This window comes from Thermobia domestica, chromosome 7 (assembly GCF_964235325.1).
Source record: "Thermobia domestica chromosome 7, izTheDome1.hap1.1, whole genome shotgun sequence".
Taxonomy (NCBI): domain Eukaryota; kingdom Metazoa; phylum Arthropoda; class Insecta; order Zygentoma; family Lepismatidae; genus Thermobia; species Thermobia domestica.
The window spans coordinates 288,291,308-288,318,983 of NC_137460.1; the positions used below are offsets into that span (position 1 = coordinate 288,291,308).

The window sequence follows — 27,676 nt, forward strand, 5'->3', positions numbered from 1 at the left end:
TATAAACAACCTAGCAGACAACATGCCGACACGGAAGACACCGAGGAACACCGAAAGAAGGCGGACCTCACGAAGAGGGACCTGGTATCAGTCGACCAACTGATCGCCTAACCATTACCTTCCTATGTCGCTGTGGACTAGGAACACCTCTTCCCTTCCTATGTCGCACTGGACTTGGGATTCCATCTTAATCTTACAATCCGAGTCTAACTTACAACCTGCCAAAGTGTTCTGGAAACTGCCATGAGTGGAAGGGGCACCCGGCAAAACACTTAGTATTCCTTCACTTGGTCATTGAGGAAGAAACATTGAATTAGAGACACTTGTATTTATTATATTTTGTAATAAAACTTGGTGAAGGGGAAAAGACTATTTTCTGTTAATTTATCCCAGCGAAGCAGGTAATTGATGCTAGTATACGAATAAAATTTAATAAACCTCATATGAAAGTAATAAATGTTTAAACATATAGAAGATTGTCCTGTTTATGGCGGACCGATTTTGAAGGCAACTCTCCTTGATTCCCGTAACGAGTCCTAATAGTTTGCGAAGTAGTCACTCTGAGAGGGAATTCATTCTCTATACTATTTAGCTTTTCGTATGTAGGAAAAACGAGCATGGAATAGGTCATGACATACCATTCCCAGTAACGGTTTAATCCAGGTGCCATTTGATTACACTCACCCACTTACAACTTCAGACACACTACAGCTCACAGCAACAGATGTGTCGTTCTAGCTTAATTTCGCCCACATGGAAGTGCAGTTCTTGATTTCGCCAACATAAACAAAACAACTTACGTATGTATTCTCTCTGCACATATGACACCACCACTACCACTACTAATACTACTACCATTACTAATATTAGTAATACTAATACTACCAGTATTACTACTACTACTACTAGTAATACTAATACTAATAATAATGATAATAATAATAAAAAAAATAAATTACTTACTTTGTAACTCGGGACTGGATTTCATTCCCATAGTACCACCTCCATGTTCTTGATCATCTGAACTGTTATCAATAGTACGATCTGACAGTTCTTCCGACACACATGGTGAATCTTCAATGCAATAATTATCCTTTGATTCAGACGATATTGAGGTTTCAACTAAACGAGGTGTTAAACATGAGGTTATTCTGTATTTAACGGAAAATACCTCACGAACCTCCTCAAAGTACTTGGGAGCAACAATTCCATCCTCTCCTTTGTCCATGACTCGTTTCTTGTACTCTGAGTAGTGGTGCCTGAGACTCCTCCACCTTAAACGGCATTCTAACCCCGATTTCTGTCTGTCTGCATGTGGCAATGGCGCTCCTCTTCTGGACATCTCATCTGCAACCATTTGCCAGGTTTTTAGTGACGACTTGCTCGTGTGCAGGAGTATCTGAGTCTCTTCTTGCTTCAGGATGTCTAATAAAACATGTGTCGAATCCTTTCCCTTCGTCACTTCTCCCTTCCAAAATGACTGCAGTGACACCATTTTCCCGTTGGCAGCTACTGAAAAATCTACGAACAGAAATGGCATTCCATCAATACAATACTCCCAGTATACAAACATTTAAAAGTTCTCTTGGTAATACCTATCATGTCACTTCTTTGAAACTAGTTTTAAACAATCAAGTAGAACAATTCGGATATTTTAGAAAGGCTAACAACGAATATTGAAATTTATTTATTTTTGTTTTGAACATGAAATATCTCCAATTCCAGGAGACTAAAGAATACACCACATTTCAAAGAAATGACGATCAAGTTACTAGTAAGAAGTCCTCACGCGTGGATAAATTTAAACACATGCATCCATGGGGTGCCTAGGAATGTGATCTCAATTTTGGGATGTAATTCAATACAAATATACTAATATTTAGGTAATTTTTGTCGTGATTCCATGACCGGATATATTTACGAGGGCTGTCCAGGAAGTAGGACGTTTTGAAATAAAAAGTAACAAAATGAACAAACCAAATTGTATTATATACATTTGAAATGTACACTCTTAAGCTTGCTTTTTTTAAATACATAATCGGTCTTATCATACCGTGGCACAAGATTTTCAATACCATCGCGGTAGAAATATGCCGCCCGCGATTTCAACCACTGGCTTACACCGGCTTGCAGTTTGGGTCAGTATCAAAGCGTTGTGTAAGGAGCCATGTCTTGATCGCTGGGGAGAGATGGTAGTCGCTCGGTGCCAAATACGGGCTGTATGGTGGGTGATCGAACACCTTCCATCCAAAATCATCTAAGAGCTCTCGGGTATACTTGGCCGTGTGTGGACGTGCCTTCGCTCGTCCTTCACTCATTATTCCATGTCCGTATACTTCACACAGTTGGCGATGGATTTCAATTAGGTTCTGGTTTTTTGCCAACAAAAACCTAATCCCAGAACGCATCTCACAAGAGGCGGGATTTTCTATTGCAGCGTACATTGTAACACGTCACAGAAAACACAGTAAGAGCGTCACACTCCTCACAATACCACACCTGGATGCGTACTGAATATGGCAATGTTGGAGGGGAATTAGACAGTTAACTATGTAAACACAGTCTAACATTATTGACAGCTTCAATGTCAGCAGTAACCACGAAAGAAACAATTATTTCAAGACTAATACACCACTTATACTACAGGGTGTCTGAGAAGTAATGACAGTTGTTAGGTGCAGTTTCGGTGATTGGGGAGACGTACTTTAACTTACTCAAAGAGTCTGTGAAACCTCTGTTGCAGGAGAGGGATGATTTTGACACATTGTGCTGGCAGCATGATTGTGATCCACCATACTTTGCCCGGATTGTCCATAACGTTTTGAACACCACCTTTCCCGGGCGATAGATTGGTCGTCGGGGAACAGTGGAGTGGCCGCCACTATCACCGGACTTCACCCCTCCCGACTTCTTCCTATGACGACATTTCAAGGACAAGGTATATACAAGACCCATAAACAGTGCTGCGGAATTGACGGCGCGAATCACCGAGGAATTTAACAACATTCCCGTTCAGATGTGCATGCGTGCAGAAATGTGCATCTCCAGATGCAGGCATGCAACGATGTAAATGGCCGCCAGGTGGGCCTCCAAATGGACAATAGGGATTAGATACTATAAAGCATTTGATTTTTACATCATTCCTCTGTACCTACAATTTTGTTTCATGTTATTCTTGTTTATAATAAAAATGTACTGATCACTTAAAAGATGAGTCACTACTTCTGGTACACCCAGTATATACTATATTGATGTATATACCAGGTACTATATTGATACACTATTCCACTTATACTATTCCGTAGTGGAAGCTAAAGATGTTTATGTTTAGAAGTGAAAATATATTAATTTGCCTGGCTGATAGCTGTGTAATCTATTCCGGTCATCTTACTTCCACTTAAGCTTTTACATATATTTTGATAATACTGCGAGCATAGACAGTGAAAATTCAAGGAATAAAATTTTTGAACGAATAATTCTTAACAGGAATAGAGGAGTACTTCTTGAATTTATTTATAACACAGATCCTAGGACGGTTTATACTGACAAGACACATTCTATATTTCATTTTTTACGTAACATATACAGGGTGATAGGAAAAACAAACAAACGGGATATTTCGAAAATTGAATAATTTCATGAAAACAATTTTTCTTTAAAAAATATTTCATGTCACAGTAAAAATAGTGCCATTTTAGAACACGCACACACAAATCAGATCTGGGAGGCCATTGAATGATACCATTATTTGAAATTACACATTCTCCAAACAATTGGCGTACAGCAGTCATCAATATTCGTGCTGTGCGGAACGTTAATCCATCTTGTTGAAACCAGGGTGTTTCGATAATTTGTGGAATTCTTTTAGTTGTTGCACGCGACGTAACGATTCGATGTGACAATAATCGCATTGCCACTCTCGTCCTCAAAACAATAAAGGCCCATCACACCGTATGATGAGGTAGCACACCACACAGTAACTTTGTTATTGTGCAATGAATGAACGTTGGTGTAGCTCCATAGAATTGTCTTGTGCCCGTGGCGGCCTAAATTAAAATGACGGCGGAATTCTCTACGTGTCCCTCCATGCTTATTGTTCTTATAAAACGCTTTGATCGCGCAAGCACATTATGCACCACTCTAAGCATTCATAATAACTAAATGACAGGGAATCGTTGACAGGCTGGCGTACGTTATTCAGTGTTACCAAAACGCACACGTTTGCCAACACAACTTTCAAAATTTCCCGTTTCTTATCACCCTGTACTACTCGGAGCAATCTATGATGTCAATGTTTCATGTGCTACGTCTGCTACTGGGCTTACAGCTCCTTATAAAGGTGGCTACGGAATTTCATATATGTTATTTTTAGTCTTCTTTGTTACATACTCAAAAACTAACAACAAAATAAAAACACACGATTTGTCCAACTTCCATTACTAGCGTGTATTTATGAAATCACAATACACATAAAATGATAAGCACACGCTAGGAGTGAAAGCTGAGCAAATAATATGCGTTTTTTTTTCATAATTTTGATATTAGATTTTGAGTATGTAACAAAGAAGAATACACCAGTTGAGAATGCTCCAAGAGCATTAATGAACGAACTAAAAAAATATGGAGACGGAACGGGAAGGATAACTGTGACTGTTCGTACATGTAAAAGTAATTTTTTTTATCAGCACCTTCTTCTGTTTCTCGCAAAATATCTCTTCCTATGACTTACGGCTCCCAAGGTATGGCCCCTTAAATCTCCCGAAATTTGAACTTTTTTGGCCAACATATGGGGAACGGTGGTCAGTTGGACAGTGGCCACCGGTTACTATTTGGTATCAAAATGTTCATCCTCTTAGGTATTGATCAACACCAATATGATCTCTGCACAACTTACGGTTTCCGAGATATGGCCCCTATCTCTCGAAACCGGAACTATATTTTGGCCAATATCTCGGGAACGGCAAGATTGACGCGTAAGATTCCATCATTTTCTCACATAGTTTTTGATACTCTATCGAATAGAGAGCTCAAAATTTAAAAAATAAATAAATAAATAAATAAAACGCAAATAAACAGACAGACAGACACACACAGAGAATTAGGTAACGATCTTTTTACTGGTAAGTTTGTTGAAAATAACATATATGAAATTCCGTACCCACCTGCCGTAAGAATCCGTAAACCCAGTAGCGAATGAAATGACATCTTATGTTGGTCCAAATAAGCTAAGAGTACGCAACTTTAGGTAAATAGTTTCATTCTACAATATGAGTTCTTCAGCTGTGCCGGAGGTTGTAACAGTAAAATTCCGCTTATATTTCATCTTCTACGTGCAGTTATAATAATCTAAATAAGACCTGTACCATTAACATCTACAAACTATTATTAGACAACTATTAAATTAGGTATAACATCTAACTTTGTCTTGATGACATTTACTCAATAAGATAAAGAATAACCTACATCTCAAGAGACGAAAAAAACTCACTTGTACTGGATTTTGCGGAACATTTCTGACTAGGCTGTTGGTTATTCTTGAGGGTAGATGTAGGAACCTTATCACTTGTCTCCACTTTTGCAAGAACGGAATCTTGTTTTGGCACAGAAGAGTTGTCACTAACATGTAAAACTCTACTCTCACATGGTGGTTGTTTTTTACTTTCAAAATGTTCAGTAGACTGTTTTCCCTCACAGGAATTTCCAAATATCTTGTAACAGTAGTTGCAAACGTATTGACTCCTAACAGACTTCAATTCTGCAGGTGTTCGAAAGACTTGCTGACAGATTTTACATTTTAGTTGTTCGTCTTTCACAATCACTTTAGGAACTGACTGAGTGTTCACCTTTTTAGTACCGACCTTTCGTATCACTGTCACTTTGCTTCGTTTGTTGGGGACTGGATCGTCCGAAGAAATAAACCTGATTTCAAACTGTTTTTCACCTACTGCATTCATCAATGGAGCTGGTTTATTCGCTGTTTCAGTAACAACTTCCACCCTAAAAATATAATAAATAAATAAATAAATAAATAATATATTTGAATGCACAGTTCAACAATTTATTTTATGAGGGCTGCTTTTTTTTTAACTAGCAACATTGCTGGAACACGCTCGTCTAATAAAATTGTGACAAATGACAAACAAGTGGTGTTGTAGAGACTTGTACCCGTGTCCACAGGTAAATTGCAGATTATTTCTCCATAAAAATGAAACGAAATCTTCAAGTTTTACGTCTCACGGTTATGCTTGCTAGGGTAAAGGAGACGGTGATGATGAGAAATGAAGGAAAGGGCGGAATAAAGAAAACGGGAGAACCCTGAGAAAAACCACGCACGGTGTTTGTCCACCACAAAGTCCACTTGGCGCGAGCTGGGATCGAACCAGGGATCCCATGCACCAGAGGTGAACGCCCTACCACTGAGCCATTGCGACAATATTATTACTCCATGTCAGTGAACTCAACGCAGTTAATATTGTGTATTTAATCGCCCCTATCGTGTTTAATGCCAGAACGAGCGAGTACTGAATAAAATTTCAAATTACAGATGAAGGGAACGCATTAAAAATCCGAATACAAGGGATTACAGGAAGCTTTTGGCGATTAAGCTCTTTCATACCACACTGTGGCCGTATTGTCAAGGGTATTTCAAGGCACCACCACATAATGAGATGCAGAGTACCATTGCAGTGCAATGGACCCGAATTCCCTGGATCCACTTTACACAGGACTACTAAGAAAATGAACTTCCATGCCTATGTAAAGAATTAGGACAATTCCAATGAACATTTCACCATCAGCTATGTACCAGGAGTTAACAAAATTGCCTGGGATGCCTACCGCAGAAATGGGTGCAACACCATCTTAATGACGCGTAAATCTGGGGAAGTGCACACATCTACAAACGAAACGAATTACGTAATTCGTCTTCATCACGTTCAAAGAAATCGAAACAAGTGACTGTAAATGTAAAGATGATGATGATATTAGCAAATCATCTCCAAGGCTTGTTGCTATGAAGCAAAAGAGACCTCATCACCTGCTAAATCAGATACCATACGTCACAAGACAGGACTTTTACTGGGAGGTATTTGTGCAACTCTCTTATTTGACAGGTATAAATTCTTGTTATGATTCGTTCTCACTAAAATAAACAAATCAATGCAATAGAAACGCTTACGAAACATCTCCAGTACTATTTCGGTCCTATTCTTGGGACTATATCACAAAATTATGCATACAATTTGTGCCAGATGCAACAGAAGATTACGGTGAGGGATTATAATTAATTCCACGTTAGCCACATTCGTATTTTCTATGTATCAGATTTATTAGCACTTGAAGAGAAGCGGCCCACGTATATAAAGAGACACGCTTTTATATATATATATATATATATATATATATATATATATATATATATATATATATATATATATATATATATATATATATATATATGTATATATATATAATTAGAATAGCTTTTTCTAACACTAAACTCATTTCAATAATTTATATAATTTTTCCTGGTAGAAACCTTAGCAGCTACATAACTTTTCAATTGCCATGAGGATGCAAGCGCCTGGTAAACATTAAGAAAAAACTATTTCCGGAACTGTTTACAAGAAATACAACAAATTATCACCAATACTTTGCCGATATCAATAATTATCCTCCGTCTCGGTAGGAAATCTGAATGAATGCATAAAAGCAATATACAATATAGAAGATATAAACACTAAAAGTAACTTAAATCGTTTGACTGAAGACGTTAACTGAAGATATATGACAAAGTGGTGTTAGCTTATGCTAAAGTAAAGATTGTCACAGCCATTATTTTACATGTATGTATTGTGTGCAGGCTGGAAAAAATTATGATTTTCTTAAAAAAAAATCATTTTTGTTCATTTCTTTGATTTAAATTGATTTTTTGATTTAAATTAAATCTTTCTCCTCGTATACTACAAGTCACGAACTGAAGGAAAAACATTAGGAATTAGTATTAAATGCTAATCATGTCATTTAAGTGAAAGTATTGGGGTTGAATTTTGAATTAAACCCCAATCGTTAACCTATTTCAATCCCAAACAATGTTTCTTAAGTTTTAAGGCTATGTCCAACACTCGGAATGCGTTGGGATTTCCCTATATAACAACATGGCATATTTCTTTCCAAAATATTATGAAAACTATTTATTTTATACATTCAAAATTCGTCCAAATGTTTGTTAGTATCAATATAGCATGTTCACGTTTACTTTTTCTTGCTAGAGTAATATTAGAGGGCGCTAATTAAAAATTAATTTTCTTCCATTTAAATGTTGTTTAATACATGGCCCTACATTTTGCAACAACGCAGAACAGCAGATAGGAGGCTAACCAGGTAGGTTTCTTTCATTCTCTGTCCCCCGCTAGTTATGTGCGCGAACTTTGAGTTGTCTTCTGAGATAAAGAAACTGATGGAATGCAGGTTGAGAGCAGAAAAGAGCAAAATCTGTTTTCTTTCTCTTCATAGATCTTAAAGATTTCATTGACTGTACGTAAACATTTCCGCGAATAGCTACCTGTACAGGCATATTGGAGCTAACGACGTATGAACGTTTTAGAAAACCTGTCTTTGTTGCTTTTAAGTGATGGAAGTGTTCATCTTATAAAAGTAGTTTCGAACTGTACATTGTAGAATAAACTAGCTTTTTTGTCGCAGTAACTGAAACGTTTACATAGAAATCGATACTATGTAATATATACTTAATATATGTGTAAGAAAACGACCGAGAACTGCTTTTCGATATATCCTGTCGTTTATGCTCTATGACAATTAATATTGAAACCGGAAATAGTAGTAAATTTCTACCAGTTCCGGCTTTCAATAAGAGAGATAGGAATGGAGATGGTATATTTTCTAAAGACGTTGAATCAATTCCCTAAAACCGCTCGTCGCTAACTAATATTATAACAAACCGATTTTACGGTCGTAAAAGAAATGAATACATATCAGGCAAATCCTGGATTGGATCGCCGATTATAACAACTCGGGTTTTAAGTTATTATGTTTCAATGCTAAAGTAAATAGAATCCTGGCTGGTGTAGCCACTTATAACAAATCGAGTTTCCAGGAACAAGAACATCTCGGAAATAAATCAAAGATCCTGGATGGTATCGCCACTTATAACAATACGTTTTCAGGGTATTGAAAAAAAAAAAAAATCAAGGTTATATTAGACTTATTTATCATCAGAAGTTTCCAGATTCTTGTTTTGTGGCCAACCAAGAATAAGAGTCAACATTGTTTAGCTTAATTAGTACTAAAATAAAAAAAAAAAATTTAAAAAAAATTTCATAAATTTTAATTGTATAGATTATTTTTGAAATTATAGAGCTGAATTTGTATGACTATTTATTCGTGCCAATCGTTAATTACAATATTAAACATTTAAAAAAAAAACAATATTAAACATTTGCCTCCATCGTGGTATCTCGAAGATACTCTATCAACATTTTATGAAATTATGTCATCATAACGGTTTAACATATTCAGATTATCAGACATGATTCTCAACTTTAATACATATAGGAAACTCTTAATACTAACACAAAATTTGCGATCCATCCTCTCTACTTCTATATTTATAAATAAACATCTTAATCGAGCGTTCGTTCTTTATGATATCCCTGTCGCATATCAAATGAAATACAAACATAGGCCATATCATTACTACTACAACGTCATTCTTTTAACTTAACATGAATAAGTAGTATTATTACTTCACATTAGCCTATTCATCATTTTCATAATACATATAACGTGAAAAACACTGTTATCAATGAAGAATGAAATATTTACAAATGTATAGTGAGTGAAAAAAAAAATCTATTCGACAGGTTCAAATATTAGAACGCCTTTCCAACTATTATTATTTTAACTTATTATTGTTTCTGTTCATAATCAGTTAAGCTTGAATAGGGATGGATACGCGTAAGGAATCATATTCTAATTGGGGGAAGCAAGTTGAGACATATTCCAACGTTACTAGTTTCGATGAGGCAAAATATATGTTTAATGGATTGGATAGGCACGTAATTATAATCATGGCTCAAAGTAAACATCTACCTACCGAAGGAAGAAACGAAAGAAAAAAAAAAAAAAAAACGTCGCACGAAGTGATAGTTCTAGAAATAATGATATTAAATCCAAAGGTATGTCCAAATAAAATTTCACCGGATCAGCACAGACCGATATCAACATCAAAGAATACGTAAATTTTCTTTTAAATTTTCCTAACCTACCATACTGAATATATGTTGCGAAAACAATATGACAAGACACACGAAAGAGAATTTTAAATTACGAGCACGTTACGAGATACTATGAAAAGGGCACATCACTAAATAATAAACACGTTAAAAGTACAATTTTCCCGATTTCACACATATTGCGCATGTAGAAATGTATTACAAATCAATATTAAAGAGCACCCGATGAAATATGGAAAGCGCACATACAAACTATATTACGAAATAAGATCAAAAGGGCACACGGCAAAATATGGAAAACATGTTCAAAGTACAATTGTTACCGGCTCTACACTTACGATATACTTTTCCCTAACCTACACAAATGTATTTTAAAAGAAAGGACACAGTAATATATATATATATATATATATATATATATATATATATATATATATATATGAGACACTCTCAAAGAAACTTCATCATCATTACCACTTATCAATGACATACGTTACGGAGCATTTAATATTCTAACATAAACCGTCAAGTTATCACAAGTGCGTTGAAAGTGAAGTTCACCCCGGCAAAATAAAATATATCACATGACAAAATAAAAGGCACATATTAGATCTGGCATCACAGACAAAAATTAAATTCTCTAACCTAACCAAAATATTATGGGACACTTCTTCTTTAAATTCAAATTTTACCTACCTACAGACACATATTAGATTCGAAAGCACAGACAAAATTTAATTTCATAACCTAGCCGACATAAATATTATGGTTCACACATTTAAGTTTGACCTAACCTAACCTACAGCAAATATTTTACAAAATAAAAACATCATCAAGGGACATGCGTTTAACTGAGCTTACCTAACCTAACATTCAAAAATCTTAAAGTACATTACTATGGAAGGGTGCGTGCAAAGTAAAGGTTTACCGTATCAACACACAAGATTTTCAGGTTTACGTATCAAGTACATAAGATTTCGTACTTCGATCATACATGCTTATGGCATGCAATCATTAGTACCTAAGTGGACTATGACAATGAGCTTGAAAGACGCGTAACGCTTTTCGATTTAACTACGCATAGTAATCTTGAAGCACTTCATGATTAAACAAGGAAAAACAAAGAAAAGATATTACCAGTTAGGAAGTTCCACAGGTTATGCAAGTCCAATCTTTCAGTTCAATAGGCAGATTTCGTATATCCACTTCTTAAACTTCAAAAGAATTGATGCCACTGGATCACCAGTTCGATACCCTACAGTCGTAGGAGACCGTCCGTGTGGCCCATTGTCGTCAACTTTGAAGAATTACATCCCCCTTGCCATCACTATACTTCACCAGTAATGGCGGAGATGGTATTTGGCGGCCTTGGGCCTAACGGTGTTTAAATTAATTTTGAAGTCAGGCTCCTCGATTTTTCTTTTCCTTTTTCTTCTACTTATTCAGGTTGACCAAAATATTAAAATTTAGACAAGGTTGACTTCCAGAAGTGTTTTAGCTATCAAATTTTCCCAAATTTAGAGGAGCCTAACTCAGACCGCCTTCTGTATTCTTTATCTCATGGTGGTGAACTACGTCATCTTTTTCACAATACCAGACCTTTATAAACGTGTTTTCGATACTAGATATGTGACCACGATTGAAATAATATTTATAACCATTACATGTCAATACCGACACTTAGCCTTCGAAACAAACTGATTTATACATGGTACTTAATATCCGGATTCTATAATTTTTAAATATGATAAAAAAGTTTAACTCACCTATATTTGTCCGGTTTCGTTTACGCGGTTGTCATGACACTAAGTCGATCTAACTACAAGCTTGTCCGCCATCTTAGTTAACAACGATTACTTGACAGCGATTCGAGTGCCCCCTCGTGATGATAGCCAGAAGGAGTACCAAATGAACATCAGAATAAACAACAAATGCACATCAAATTGATAATAGGCAGCATGACAACTGTGAACCACTGACAGAATTATATAAGGTAAAGTAAAGTATAAATTAAATGTTACTATACAAGCATATGAATGAAATTAGTGCAGTGACGCGAGCAATTGCAGAAAAGACAGTTCGAAATTTAATGGTAAATTATTGGTGTGTTTGCATCTTTCATATAAGACTAATCACCCTTTGCACCATTTATTTCATTGGCAACGAAACAAATTAACGTAAAAACAATCTTTAGAAACATTAGGGCGCAGTATTACAATACAATAACCAACTTTAACACTGCGTAAACCACCGGTAAACATTAAAATACGGGAACCAACTTAAACAGAAATGTAACCGGTAATCGGTCGGTTACATTTTTCCCGGCGGCTTTAAGAAATTTTTTTTTTTTTAACTTCTTAAAACATTTCAACAAATTATATCTCTTTTTTTTTATATATGACTATTTAAAATCTTTTAATAATTCTTCTCTCTTTTCTGGAGAACAGTTGAACAATTTTACGTTCGATAAATTTTGAGTCGGCACTTCTCTCCCCTCCAAATCTTTCAAAGAAACAGAGTTGTGATGCACTCGAGTCACAACAAAAGGCCCCGTGAATACAGGCATGTACTTGTGTGTGACCTTCTTAAACGCATCCGATTGAAAATGGGTTTTGACCATAACCAAATCCATTTCCTTAATTTCAATCACATTATTTTGCGACTTTCGCTTTCGTTTTGATAACAAACGGGGTTCCACCTGAATATGCCGTTTAGAATTTTCTACTGTTTTCAGTTCAGACGGCCATGGAAATTTTTCTCGAAATCTATCGGTAGCTGAAAAAGAAATGAACACCTCGGCAGGTGTGCATCCAATGGTGCTATTATAAGAATAGTTTAAGAGGTCTTGTGCCGTCTTTAGCACTGTTTTCCACTTAGTGTGATTATGGCTGCACAATAATCGAATAATTCGGTTGAGTTCTCGATGCGAACGTTCGATAATGCCATTCCCAGAAGGGTTGTACGGAGAGACCAAAATATGCTGAATTTGGTGATCCTTACAGTAATTCTTCCACGTGTTCGAGAGGAACTGTGGGCCCTGGTCGGATATGATAGAATTTGGGTAAGGGAAGAGATAGAAATATTCCTTTTCTAGAGTCCGAACAATCTCAGCAGCTGTGGCATTCCTCAGCGGCAAATAACATAGAAACCGTGAATAGACATCAACAATTGAGAGGATGTAGTAGAATCCATAACTACATGGCAATTTTCCTACGAGATCTATGCATAATTTGATATGTGGCTTATCTGCCTCAATATGTAGATCCTCACGAGCAATAATTCTATTGGAGAACTTCGTTCGGGCACACAGTTCACAATTATTAATGAACTTTTGGAACGTACGTTTTTGTCCTTTCCAGAAAAACAATTCCTGAACTAATTTCAAACATTTACTAACGCCAAAATGCCCCGTTTCATGAACCTTCCTAATCGTTCTCTCAATCAATAACTCTGGGATTACTAGCAGCCAACGTTTCGTTTTCGAATTTTGAATATAGACCAAATTATTTACTATACGAATTCGAGAATCGGCACTGTCTGACATTTTCGCTTTTAATTCGTTACAGCACTTATCACCCGCTTGCATTTGCATTAACTCATTTACAGTGAACCACGTGCTCTCATCATAACAAACAAAATTAACAAAATTAACAGAATTAACATGGTATTCTTCAGGTTCGGCAGGGAGCTCCGGAGTATTACGACTCAATATGTCGGCTATTTTATTGTCCACCCCTTTTATGTGCTCGAACCGAAGATCGAACCTCTGTAACTTTAATAAAATTTTTGTGGTTCGGGGATCTAAGTTCTGTAACGTAAAAGCGTATGTCACTGCGCTGTTGTCACAATGGACTGTAACTTTTCTACCTAAAATATAATATGAGAAATGTTCGCACAGAAACAATACTGCCAGCAACTCCAGTTGAAAAATCGAATAGGAAACTTCATACAACTTTAATTTTCTACTTGCGTATCCGATAACGAGAAGTTCTCCAGTATCATCATACTGAGCCAGATAGCCGGCCAAATTTTCTAGAGACGCATCTGAAAATAAGTGAAAGGGTTGATCGAAATTGGGTTGACTGAGCGCTGGAGGCTCACTCAACAATTCCCTCAATTGTTGGAATCTATTCAGCAATTCCTCAGTTAGACAATATTTCTTGTCTTTCTTTAACAAATCGAAAAACGGCGCTGTTAGAGCAGCGAACTGAGGAACGAATTTTCTCCGCCAAGAAAGAATGCCCAAGAAGGATCTAAGTTTCTTCTTGGTTTTCGGTATCGGAAAGTACTTTATCGCTTCATTATGTTTGGGATTTGGCTTTAATTCCTTCCCATTCACAACGTGTCCCAAAAATAAAATTTCAGACTTGACGAACTGACACTTCTTGAAATTGAGCGCAAAATTTCCAAAGGTTAGAATTTCAAAAAGTTGTTCTAAATGAATGAAATGCTCATCGAAAGTAGAACTAAAGCACATTAAATCGTCCAGATATACTACAACAAAATGTCTAGTATCTAGTCCAAAATATGAGTTCATCACATTTTGGAAGATACTAGAACTTGACTTTAAACCCATTGGAAGGACGCATAGTACATACTGTCGGCCTAAATATATAAAGCTTGTGGATGCGAAGGAATCTGGATGTAGTCGAATACCATAATATCCCATTGTAGCATCCATGGAGCTGAAGATTTTAGCTCCAGAGATGCGAGTGAGAATTTCATTAATAGGTTCGACCTGTATTTTAGGACTTACGACCTGTAAGTTCAATAATCTGAGGTCGATTACAGGCCTAACACCTCCAGAAGACTTTCTAACGCAATGTATCGGATTGCGGTAACTGCTAGGATGTTCTTTAGCTATCCCCAACCTTATCCATTTATTCAACTCCTCCTCAAACTCTTTTTGCATAGCCTGAGGGATTGGATAGATCTTTCCGACCACGGGTTCTTGGTCTGTTAATTCTATTTTATAAGGTTCGCATCGAATGGGTTTGGAATATTCACAAAATAAGTGCTTGAATTTAAGGAGCAAATTTTCTAATTTTAATTTTATATCATCATCTAAATCATCGCGACTTTTAATGTATTCTTTGATTTCGAGTTCAGAAATCTCACCGTAATCTCTACATTGTTCGTGAGAAGAAGAAAGAATTTGGTTAGGTTCACATAATTTCGAATTAGTATCTAAATGAACAAGGAGTATCTTTGGATAAGAGATATCCAAAGTTACTTCTTCCTCACTATTATTTTTCAAGATTAACTTTCTGTTATGACTATCCAAAGTAACTCTAAACTTAGCAAAGAATGGCGAGCCTAATAACAGCCCAGCTTTCATGTCCTTCACGACAAAGACTGGGACATTAAAAAGATTATCTTGTATGTTCAAGGTTAATTCAAGCAATCCCTTAACAGGAAAATTATCTTTGCCTGCAAACGCAGTTAAGTGTACACTTGGCACTGGTTTGAGTTTTGCCGAACGAAAGGAATTTTGTAGGTTCTGCCAAATATTATAATTTAAAAGATTTAACTCAGCGCCCGTGTCAAGGATACACTTAATTTGCATTTCCCCCACCTTGCAATCTATAGAAGGGGAAGGAAATATCTCGAAATCTTGTTTGGACATATTCCCTTCTTCCTCTTTTAACACAAAATATGTCAGTAATTTCAAGGAAGACTCATTTTCAATCGACACATTTTCTTTCTCAAAAGAATAAAGTTTACTAACATTTTGATTCGGGGAGAGAAGTTGGTTGGAGCAGCCGTCGTCTCCCCTTAGTGACGACTGCTCAACATGTTTTCCGAAACAACTACCGGACTTGTTGGTTCCGCAGTCACCGAAGGGTACGGTGGACGTAAAGCGGAAGTGACAGTAGTCACAACAGGTAAGTTTTGGGGAAACGAAGAAGTTACCATAGTAACGGAAGGACCTGGCATCATAACCGGTTTCATACTACTAAAGTTATACATGCCCGGTACCGTATATGGTACTGGTACTGGTACACCCCCATACATCGGAACCGGCTGAATACCGTTCATGGGTCTGAAGTTATTATTTCTATTTTTATCCCATCCTTGTTTTTGGTTCCGATTTCTTTTCCAGCTATTACGATATAATTTCCCGTTAAAATTTTGAGGTTTATTTCCAAATTGTACACTACCTTCATTGCAAATCGGCTCGGTCTGTACTGCATTGTCAGTTCGACTAGAGCTATTAGGTAAGAAGAATGTTTTCCTAACCTGTGGTTTCCTAGGTTGAAATTTTTGATCGCCCTGATTTCCTAACGAGGGAGTCGGACTACACTCTAACTCAGCTATTCGTAACATCAAGTCTTGCACCGTGCTAACTGAGCCTAGTTTCAAAATTTTGGCTTCTTCCTCAGGAAGGCAGTCTAAAATCAGATCTTTCAACTCTTGATCTGAAGGCGAAGTCACAATTGAATTATATTTTTCTACAATATGCCTCACAAAACCTAACAAGGAAGCATGTTTTGCCTTATCATACCGTAACGAGTAGAGGTGGCGCTTTTGTGCCCTCTCTAGTCGTTCCGATATGTATTGAAGCTTGAAAAGCCGCACGAAGTCAGAGAAAGACTTGATTTGAGAGGCGACACTACGATACCAAATTTTAGCTGACTTTTCTAGAACTCGTCCCACTATATATACACGATCTCTATCCGTGAGAACGTACATACTCATCGTTTGTAAAAGATCATCTAAGAAAATTTGTGCTACCCCTTGCGTCAATTGACCGTCAAATTTTGGGAAGTGATGAATTTCTTTGAGATACGTGCCAGCCCCCCTTTTATAAGAAGGACTAGTTTCCCAAGGCTTAATCTTTTGATTTAACTCCAAACTTACTGGATTGTCCTGATCGTTAATGACCAAATCTCTATGACCACACTGATTCTCACTCATACCCGTACGAACCGATTTCTTTGTCTTTTTCATCTTCTTCAGACGATTAGCCCTGCGAAATTCCTTGCGGCATTTTTCAGAATCCGACGAAGGAGATGAAGAATAATTCATGTCATTCTCGGTGTCATTCGCTAAAATTTCATCAAGTTTGAATACCGGAGTTCTCGGCAGTGCCTTATCATTTCGAACCGATCTACAACTTTCAAAAGGAGTTTCAGTTAAATTTAGATTACCACGGTTCTCGATCAAATTTTTCAAGGTTTCGGCATTTCGTTCACATCGATCACGACTATGACGATACGCATCAATTACATCCTTTTCTATCGATTGTATCATGTTGACTGTCTTCTCATTAGTTTCCCGAAATTGTCTATGTTCCTCAACTTGCCTCTCTTTTACATTTTGAAGTTCACTGTTTAACCTTACATTTACTTTACTAATGTCACCTTTCAGAGTTTCGATATCTTTAGCCAAAGTTTCAACCTTACAATCTACAGTTTCGGCAGTTTCTTTACAAATTTTACTTGTATTTTCTAAGTCTGATCTAACTTTGGTAATTTCAACATGCAAATTATCTACTTCTCTACTACAGAACTCTTTGACATTTTCTACAGTTTGGCCTAAATTTTGATTACTCTCTTCCAATTCAGTTCTTAACTGTGACACCTCACGTTTCAATTCACGCTTGACAGTGGATAAATCCTCCTGTACCACGGACAAAGATTCTTTAATTGTGACAATGTCTACCTTTAATTCATTTTTGTTAGCATCCATTTTATTATTCATAACTGACATTTCAGTTCTCAAATCCTTAATGATCCCAATCAACGTTTTAAGCAATGGTCCCCCACCAATTTCAATTTCGGGTACACCCTTCTTTTTCGGATTTCGCACCACAGGTGGTTCAGTTTCCGTATCCAACGCACCATCCAATTTGCAGTCAAAGCAAACCCATTTATTGTTAGTGGTACGTAACACTTCCTGTTCCTCATCAGGAATGTTTAAACAACGGATGTGGAACCATTGATCACAAGTTTCACAGCGTATGGATACACTGTCACTAGTATTACATTTATTATCACAACATTTAAAGTGTTCGGTAGAACCATCTACACTAAGACTTTCGTCACTCATTTTGCATTAATTGGGTCACGCGTCTAATAGCTCATTATCATCAATCCACTCATTACTTCACATACTTATCTCAGTTTGGCACACAAAACAATAATTATAAAAATATTAATACATATCCTAACACAAATTATCAACTAAACAAATATCCTAAAGCTGAGGTCGCCACTTATAACAAACCGATTTTACGGTCGTAAAAGAAATGAATACATATCAGGCAAATCCTGGATTGGATCGCCGATTATAACAACTCGGGTTTTAAGTTATTATGTTTCAATGCTAAAGTAAATAGAATCCTGGCTGGTGTAGCCACTTATAACAAATCGAGTTTCCAGGAACAAGAACATCTCGGAAATAAATCAAAGATCCTGGATGGTATCGCCACTTATAACAATACGTTTTCAGGGTATTGAAAAAAAAAATCAAGGTTATATTAGACTTATTTATCATCAGAAGTTTCCAGATTCTTGTTTTGTGGCCAACCAAGAATAAGAGTCAACATTGTTTAGCTTAATTAGTACTAAAGTTAAAAAAAAAAAAAATTTAAAAAAAATTTCATAAATTTTAATTGTATAGATTATTTTTGAAATTATAGAGCTGAATTTGTATGACTATTTATTCGTGCCAATCGTTAATTACAATATTAAACATTTTAAAAAAAAACAATATTAAACATTTGCCTCCATCGTGGTATCTCGAAGATACTCTATCAACATTTTATGAAATTATGTCATCATAACGGTTTAACATATTCAGATTATCAGACATGATTCTCAACTTTAATACATATAGGAAACTCTTAATACTAACACAAAATTTGCGATCCATCCTCTCTACTTCTATATTTATAAATAAACATCTTAATCGAGCGTTCGTTCTTTATGATATCCCTGTCGCATATCAAATGAAATACAAACATAGGCCATATCATTACTACTACAACGTCATTCTTTTAACTTAACATGAATAAGTAGTATTATTACTTCACATTAGCCTATTCATCATTTTCATAATACATATAACGTGAAAAACACTGTTATCAATGAAGAATGAAATATTTACAAATGTATAGTGAGTGAAAAAAAAATCTATTCGACAGGTTCAAATATTAGAACGCCTTTCCAACTATTATTATTTTAACTTATTATTGTTTCTGTTCATAATCAGTTAAGCTTGAATAGGGATGGATACGCGTAAGGAATCATATTCTAATTGGGGGAAGCAAGTTGAGACATATTCCAACGTTACTAGTTTCGATGAGGCAAAATATATGTTTAATGGATTGGATAGGCACGTAATTATAATCATGGCTCAAAGTAAACATCTACCTACCGAAGGAAGAAACGAAAGAAAAAAAAAAAAAAAACGTCGCACGAAGTGATAGTTCTAGAAATAATGATATTAAATCCAAAGGTATGTCCAAATAAAATTTCACCGGATCAGCACAGACCGATATCAACATCAAAGAATACGTAAATTTTCTTTTAAATTTTCCTAACCGACCATACTGAATATATGTTGCGAAAACAATATGACAAGACACACGAAAGAGAATTTTAAATTACGAGCACGTTACGAGATACTATGAAAAGGGCACATCACTAAATAATAAACACGTTAAAAGTACAATTTTCCCGATTTCACACATATTGCGCATGTAGAAATGTATTACAAATCAATATTAAAGAGCACCCGATGAAATATGGAAAGCGCACATACAAACTATATTACGAAATAAGATCAAAAGGGCACACGGCAAAATATGGAAAACACGTTCAAAGTACAATTGTTACCGGCTCTACACTTACGATATACTTTTCCCTAACCTACACAAATGTATTTTAAAAGAAAGGACACAGTAATATATATATATATATATATATGAGACACTCTCAAAGAAACTTCATCATCATTACCACTTATCAATGACATACGTTACGGAGCATTTAATATTCTAACATAAACCGTCAAGTTATCACAAGTGCGTTGAAAGTGAAGTTCACCCCGGCAAAATAAAATATATCACATGACAAAATAAAAGGCACATATTAGATCTGGCATCACAGACAAAAATTAAATTCTCTAACCTAACCAAAATATTATGGGACACTTCTTCTTTAAATTCAAATTTTACCTACCTACAGACACATATTAGATTCGAAAGCACAGACAAAATTTAATTTCATAACCTAGCCGACATAAATATTATGGTTCACACATTTAAGTTTGACCTAACCTAACCTACAGCAAATATTTTACAAAATAAAAACATCATCAAGGGACATGCGTTTAACTGAGCTTACCTAACCTAACATTCAAAAATCTTAAAGTACATTACTATGGAAGGGTGCGTGCAAAGTAAAGGTTTACCGTATCAACACACAAGATTTTCAGGTTTACGTATCAAGTACATAAGATTTCGTACTTCGATCATACATGCTTATGGCATGCAATCATTAGTACCTAAGTGGACTATGACAATGAGCTTGAAAGACGCGTAACGCTTTTCGATTTAACTACGCATAGTAATCTTGAAGCACTTCATGATTAAACAAGGAAAAACAAAGAAAAGATATTACCAGTTAGGAAGTTCCACAGGTTATGCAAGTCCAATCTTTCAGTTCAATAGGCAGATTTCGTATATCCACTTCTTAAACTTCAAAAGAATTGATGCCACTGGATCACCAGTTCGATACCCTACAGTCGTAGGAGACCGTCCGTGTGGCCCATTGTCGTCAACTTTGAAGAATTACATCCCCCTTGCCATCACTATACTTCACCAGTAATGGCGGAGATGGTATTTGGCGGCCTTGGGCCTAACGGTGTTTAAATTAATTTTGAAGTCAGGCTTCTCGATTTTTCTTTTCCTTTTTCTTCTACTTATTCAGGTTGACCAAAATATTAAAATTTAGACAAGGTTGACTTCCAGAAGTGTTTTAGCTATCAAATTTTCCCAAATTTAGAGGAGCCTAACTCAGACCGCCTTCTGTATTCTTTATCTCATGGTGGTGAACTACGTCATCTTTTTCACAATACCAGACCTTTATAAACGTGTTTTCGATACTAGATATGTGACCACGATTGAAATAATATTTATAACCATTACATGTCAATACCGACACTTAGCCTTCGAAACAAACTGATTTATACATGGTACTTAATATCCGGATTCTATAATTTTTAAATATGATAAAAAAGTTTAACTCACCTATATTTGTCCGGTTTCGTTTACGCGGTTGTCATGACACTAAGTCGATCTAACTACAAGCTTGTCCGCCATCTTAGTTAACAACGATTACTTGACAGCGATTCGAGTGCCCCCTCGTGATGATAGCCAGAAGGAGTACCAAATGAACATCAGAATAAACAACAAATGCACATCAAATTGATAATAGGCAGCATGACAACTGTGAACCACTGACAGAATTATATAAGGTAAAGTAAAGTATAAATTAAATGTTACTATACAAGCATATGAATGAAATTAGTGCAGTGACGCGAGCAATTGCAGAAAAGACAGTTCGAAATTTAATGGTAAATTATTGGTGTGTTTGCATCTTTCATATAAGACTAATCACCCTTTGCACCATTTATTTCATTGGCAACGAAACAAATTAACGTAAAAACAATCTTTAGAAACATTAGGGCGCAGTATTACAATACAATAACCAACTTTAACACTGCGTAAACCACCGGTAAACATTAAAATACGGGAACCAACTTAAACAGAAATGTAACCGGTAATCGGTCGGTTACATTTTAGTTTTTGATTTATGGCCCGTAAGTGGTCCATCTCTATCACTTCCTATTTATATAGAAGATTGAGGGAGGAGATGGAACCTATTCTTAGGACACTAAATCGATACCAGAAAACCCTTCTCCACATCTCTTGCCGGTTTTGGTGTGATACCTGTTAACAGACAGACTGACATAGCCATTCTATTAGACTTCCAATACTTTTGCATAGAATAGTTTGGAAGTTTAATAAACCCCGTGCAGATTAAGGAAATGGAAATTTCAAGAATTCTTCTACATAAGTTATTATGGCCTAAAGAATGACGGGGACCGCGGTGGCTCAGTGGTAGAGCGCTCACCTCTGGTGTGTGTGTGTGCTCCCCGGTTCGATCTCAGATCGCACCAAGTGGGCTTTGTGTTGGATAAACATCATCTACGTGGTTTTTCTCATTTTCTCTCACTTTCTTCATTCCACCATTTCATTCATTCTCATCATCACCGTCTCCTTTAGCCTAGTCGGCATAACCGAGGGGCGTAAAACACAAAGATTTTATTTCTAAATAGTAACGTAATGCATTCTACAGGGTTCTGTTCTTGGCTAATGCCCCAATAATAGCGTACAGATTGATGAGACACTTGCAGATTGATATGCCATAAAATCGATTATTCATATCAAAAAATATTGCACCAATATCTGCCAGGTAGTCACTACAAGCAAGAATCTATTTCGTTCAAATAGTGTTCCCCATGAGACGAGGTGAGACGAGAAGTAAGGTTTTCTCGTCTCGTCTCCTAAATTTAATAGGTCTCGTCATGTCCCGATCGTCGAAGACTTCTTTCGCTCTTGCCTCGACATTTTATTGTTCTGTTTTGGTAATTTATGTTTAAAAAAATTATGCCCTAATTTTTCTTTAATTTTATCTGGAAGCTATCACATCCGTTCTACGTCACGACTGGTCCACGAATAATGTGGTATAATAACATTTAAACCATATTGCATATTTTAAACGTAGATAAATGCTCTTCATTGCTTTCGTATCGTCATTTTACCAATTTGTAGGTTTTTACATATGAATTATGTAACACTTAAACAGTTTGAGATTAAAACCTGGGTGAATCAGTGCTGCCCACGGGACTCGAGAAATTTCTCGTCTCGAAAACGAATAGATAATTCTTGTATTTCTTCCCTCGTCTCAAATTTAAAAAGGTACTTCTCGTGTGGTATTCGAGATTATAATCAAGACGAGACGAGAAATTTCTGGTCTCGTGGACACCACTACGTTCAGAATAAGATGAACTGGTGGACTTGTGCAGGGATGCGTCTGTAGGAAGCAGGTGCATTAGCAACAGTGGGTATGCGCGTAAACTTAAAAAGTTTATCCAATCATTATGTGAATAGAAATAAAAAAAAATACATACATTTCGAATTGCTAAAATTTAAATGTATTACGAATATCGATCAATATTGTTTTTGTTTTTCTTACGCCACAGTGAAATATTTTCCAGTATAAACTGCCAAAGCGCTTGTAGAGATGTACTTATAATATCGATTTAAAAGTAATAAAAACCAGTGGCGTATTTAGGATCTTGTTTCGGAGGGGGAGGCTTGAGAACCAGTAAGTATTTGTGTTGTACGTATAATGTGAAAAAAAATAATGAAATTATTTCGGGGAGGGCTTGAGCCCGATAGTCTCCTAAATGCGCCACTAACCAAAACATATTTGTTATAATTATTAGTGCATAAATGTACACTTTATAATATTACTAAATACTTATGTTCATTGCATTGTTCACATACAGTAGAATAATATCATGGTGATGGAGGAAACTTTTCAGTGCTGATGTAAGTTACACGCTATCCAGGTTTTCGCCAGGCCAGATTGTAGGCCGCAAGATTTTGTTTGAGATGTTTCACCCACAAATCATCATCAGATCAAGTATTACTGTTGTGATGGATGGTCAGCTACAAAATAGAAGTAGGCCTTTGCACGAATGTGGATATATAGACTATACAGCTTTCTGTTGATATATTTTTATTGATTCCGTGCGATCTGTAATCGTTCCAATGTGCGACCAGGTTCGTGTATCGGTCAAATTAGATTGAGAGTTTGATAAGATTCCTCAGCTGAAAATAATAACTTCAGTTTGCGACCAACGGGTAATTTGTTCTTTAAAAGAATCACGAGTAGAAGTGATACACGTTGCCAGATATTTTTCCCTAAAATTATGAAGTGTAATAAACTATATAGGGGAAAAAAAGGATACACATCTCTTTGTTCAAAAGTGACGTAATTGTAGATTTCTAAGATGTAACGTAACGTTGATCAGGAAACTGAGTCAAAATATACTATATAGCACAACACACACACACATTTTATATATATATATATATATATATATATATATATATATATATAAAGTTTTCAGTCAAAATAAAGTGAAAAATATTTCACTTGCTTATCCTTGAAATACCAATATCCGATCCAAATTATCTAGACCATTAGAAATATTGTAATATTTATTTATTTATTTTGTATAGGCCTATTACTGTTATGCACACGCATGAAATGCCATGATTTGTTCTTTCATCTTTCCAGATATTTCTTTTAGTTTTATTTTTTAAAGTTACATACCTTATTTTGGAAAGCAAAATACTGATGATAATGCTTTTAGTTTTGCGTTTCCTCTGAAGTGTCTTCTTTTTTCACTGCGCAAGAATCAATATTTAGGATCAAAAATGGTTGAAATAGGAAAACAGAGAAAGCGCACCCTGTTTGACAAGAAGACTTGTTACAAAATACTGTGCAAGTAAAATGATGTGTAGGTAGATAATATTGTCTCATTTCTGACAGCAGCCAGTCTTGCCTCCCGCAACCTTCGAAGATATGCATTCTCGGCATTTTTAGATAAACGATCTTATCTCATTTCGTAACATGTTTCCCTCCCCTGCCAACTGTTTGATCAGTGAGGAGCAATGGTGTGAATGGATTAGGTATCTGCACCTCGACGAACAGGAAAAGAATCCCTGCTTATGTGCTTTCCAACGCTGTCATATTTCCTTCTAAAAAGTAATATTAATGAACTATAAGAACTAGATTAAAAATAAAAAAGTTAACATGTAGTATTGGAATAGGTTAACATCTGGAGAAATTTCGAACTGTGTTAGACAAGTAGTTTTCATAATACTTTGGAAAGAAGTTCACTATGTTTTTATATAGGGATTGATGATCTCAGCTGAAAACGCTAAACACAGCCTTAACAAAAAAAAACAAAAAAAAAAAAAAACAAAAAAAAAAAAATACAGCGACGTTTATCAGCATGACCCTTTTTCCTTACAAAAGTTACTGATATCTGGCACGGCATATTTTTAAAAAATCGGAACTAGCTTCCGGCATGAAATACATATACATAAAATTCGCCTGAAATTATAAAATCTTTTTTTTTTTTTTTTTTAAAAAAAAAAAGTTTCGGAGAGGAGATGAGACCCCTTTAAATACGCCCCTATTAGCTGGGAACAAACAGACGCACACACAAAAGAATTTTCGCTTAAATGTTCGAGGTGATTTTCCCGTTGGAATAGTTAACGGTTGGAATAGCGTAAGCCCTATGTTACGAAGAGAAGAAAGCAGGATTGCCGTATTACACGTTCAAAACGGAATTTTCCCTAATCATCCTGTGTATGACATTCGTTTTATACTTTGCTGTACATACATGTGAGCCTGATTGCATTATGATTATTATCTTCCATAATCGAAATAACAGAACAGAAACGGGATTTTACATATTTTCAGTTTAAATTAATTTATTTCGGAATTTGATTTAAATCAACTATTTTTATTTTAAAAAAATCAAGTGATTTAAATTACTCCACTTCTACATCTATATCTATCTATCTTTTTTTATTGGTATCAGGAAATAACAGACAGAATCCAATTATAATTTCTACACAGGGGCGTCATCTAGGGGAGCAGGACGGGCAATTTCCCCCCCCCCCCAAGAGTTTGAGAAATACATATGCTTTAATAGATTGCCTACTAATATACTAGTACAAAACGTGAAAGTCTTATGTCGGTGGTGCTCTTGCCCCCCCCCCCCAAGCGAAGTCTGAAATGACGCCCCTGTTTCTACAAGGTAATAAAAGAAGTTAACAATACAAAACAAAGCATGCACAAAAAACAAGACCGTAAAGCAAAAGAGTATAAAGATACAAAGATAAATGGAGTAAAACCAACAGAACAGAGATAATTTGAATAAAAAATACCACCATAATAAGAAACCATACACAGAGGACAATAAAATAAAAACACACGCGAAGGAGAATAAAATTCGTAACAAGTGATAGGTAATGAACTGCCTCTGAATAGAAAGAAAATCAGCAGTAAAAACATCAATAATATGAGTAACTGTTAACTCTCGTCAAGCATTTATATACTGGGACATCCATAAGATTAGGATTATATTTAAAAATTTTGAAATTTCTTATTGACATGGTAGGAACATGTAGATTTACAGCGTCAATTAATAGTAACTTGTCCATCAAAGCATTATGAAGAAGTTTCATATTATACAAGGTTCTTCGTCCCGATAATTTGAGTAAGCCAAGTAGGTGCCTAATTTCGTCATGGGATTTCTCTGATAGAAATTTAAATTTTCATCGTAACCACGAGAGAAACAAGTTCTGAACTACTTCAGTGTTCTTTTGAAAATATTGGGCATCCATCTTTATTTCAAATACACGTAGTATTCCAGATGCCTTCTTACATTGGCATAATATAGTATTAAACAGTTTTTAAAAGGGAAGAAATCTTTAGAAATCCATTTTATAATTCGTAAATTCCTTCTAGCTTTAGAAACTATATATTCAAGATGTATGTTAAATAACAATTTAAGAGTCAAAGCTAATACCTACATCTTTGATAGAGTCAACTTTCTATTTTTAACCTTTTTAATAGGAATATTATCAATGTCATAAATGAAATACTACTATTACTACTACTACTACTACTACTACTACTAATAATAATAATAATAATAATAATAATAATAATAATAATAATAATAATAATAATAATAATAAACATTGTGGATTCACTTACGTTGGGCTCTGAGATTTAACAGTTTGTACTTCAGTGTCCGAATTCAAAAGAGGTTTTGAATTCGCCGGCGAGGAATTATCCACTAGCTGTTCAAAAGCATGTTCGTAAGTATGTTGTTCATTATCCGTATTACTCTGAAATATCTCAACATTTGCGCCTAGATTCTGTGCTTCGCTTGGATCAATGATCACAACCTGGAAACTTTCAGGGACATTGTCACAGCTTAAGCTTGTTTCAACTTCACACAACACTTGATCACACAAAGAATTAAACGTGTTGCTCATCTTGTCTACGGACCAATGTCATTCGCTGCTCATGGCTTATCGTACTTCCAGTTCCCTGTAATAATAAACAATAAACGAATAAATAAAGGATTAAATATAAAAACATCAAAAGCATTTATTTGTCAGTGCAAAATCCGTGAAACAAGCATCTCACTGTAAAGACTTCAAAATTCTTCTGATTTTTTTTCACTCTGAGGTTACAAATAATAATAATACAAGAGCTGCCCACCATGTAACAGACATTTTGCCCTATCGCGGA

The 27,676-nt window shown here is 35.6% G+C and overlaps 1 protein-coding gene across 11 annotated transcripts in view; it reads right to left on the reverse strand.

The window, feature by feature from the left end:
- Positions 1-27,676, reverse strand: part of LOC145691011 (uncharacterized) — an 84,012-nt gene that overhangs the window by 43,865 nt on the left and 12,471 nt on the right. For 9 of the 11 annotated variants that reach the window (XM_081766518.1, XM_081766515.1, XM_081766514.1 and 6 more), the window contains exons 2-4: positions 27,134-27,472; positions 5,489-5,997; positions 964-1,521 (exon numbers count right to left, since the gene is read on the reverse strand). In XM_081766518.1, the coding sequence (XP_081622644.1) occupies positions 964-1,521; positions 5,489-5,997; positions 27,134-27,417 (1,351 nt within the window). In that variant the 5' untranslated portion in view covers positions 27,418-27,472. Of the gene's footprint in view, positions 1-963; positions 1,522-5,488; positions 5,998-12,019; positions 12,102-27,133; positions 27,473-27,676 lie in introns of those variants that run through there. The other 2 variants (XM_081766521.1, XM_081766520.1) reach the window with 2 other exon arrangements.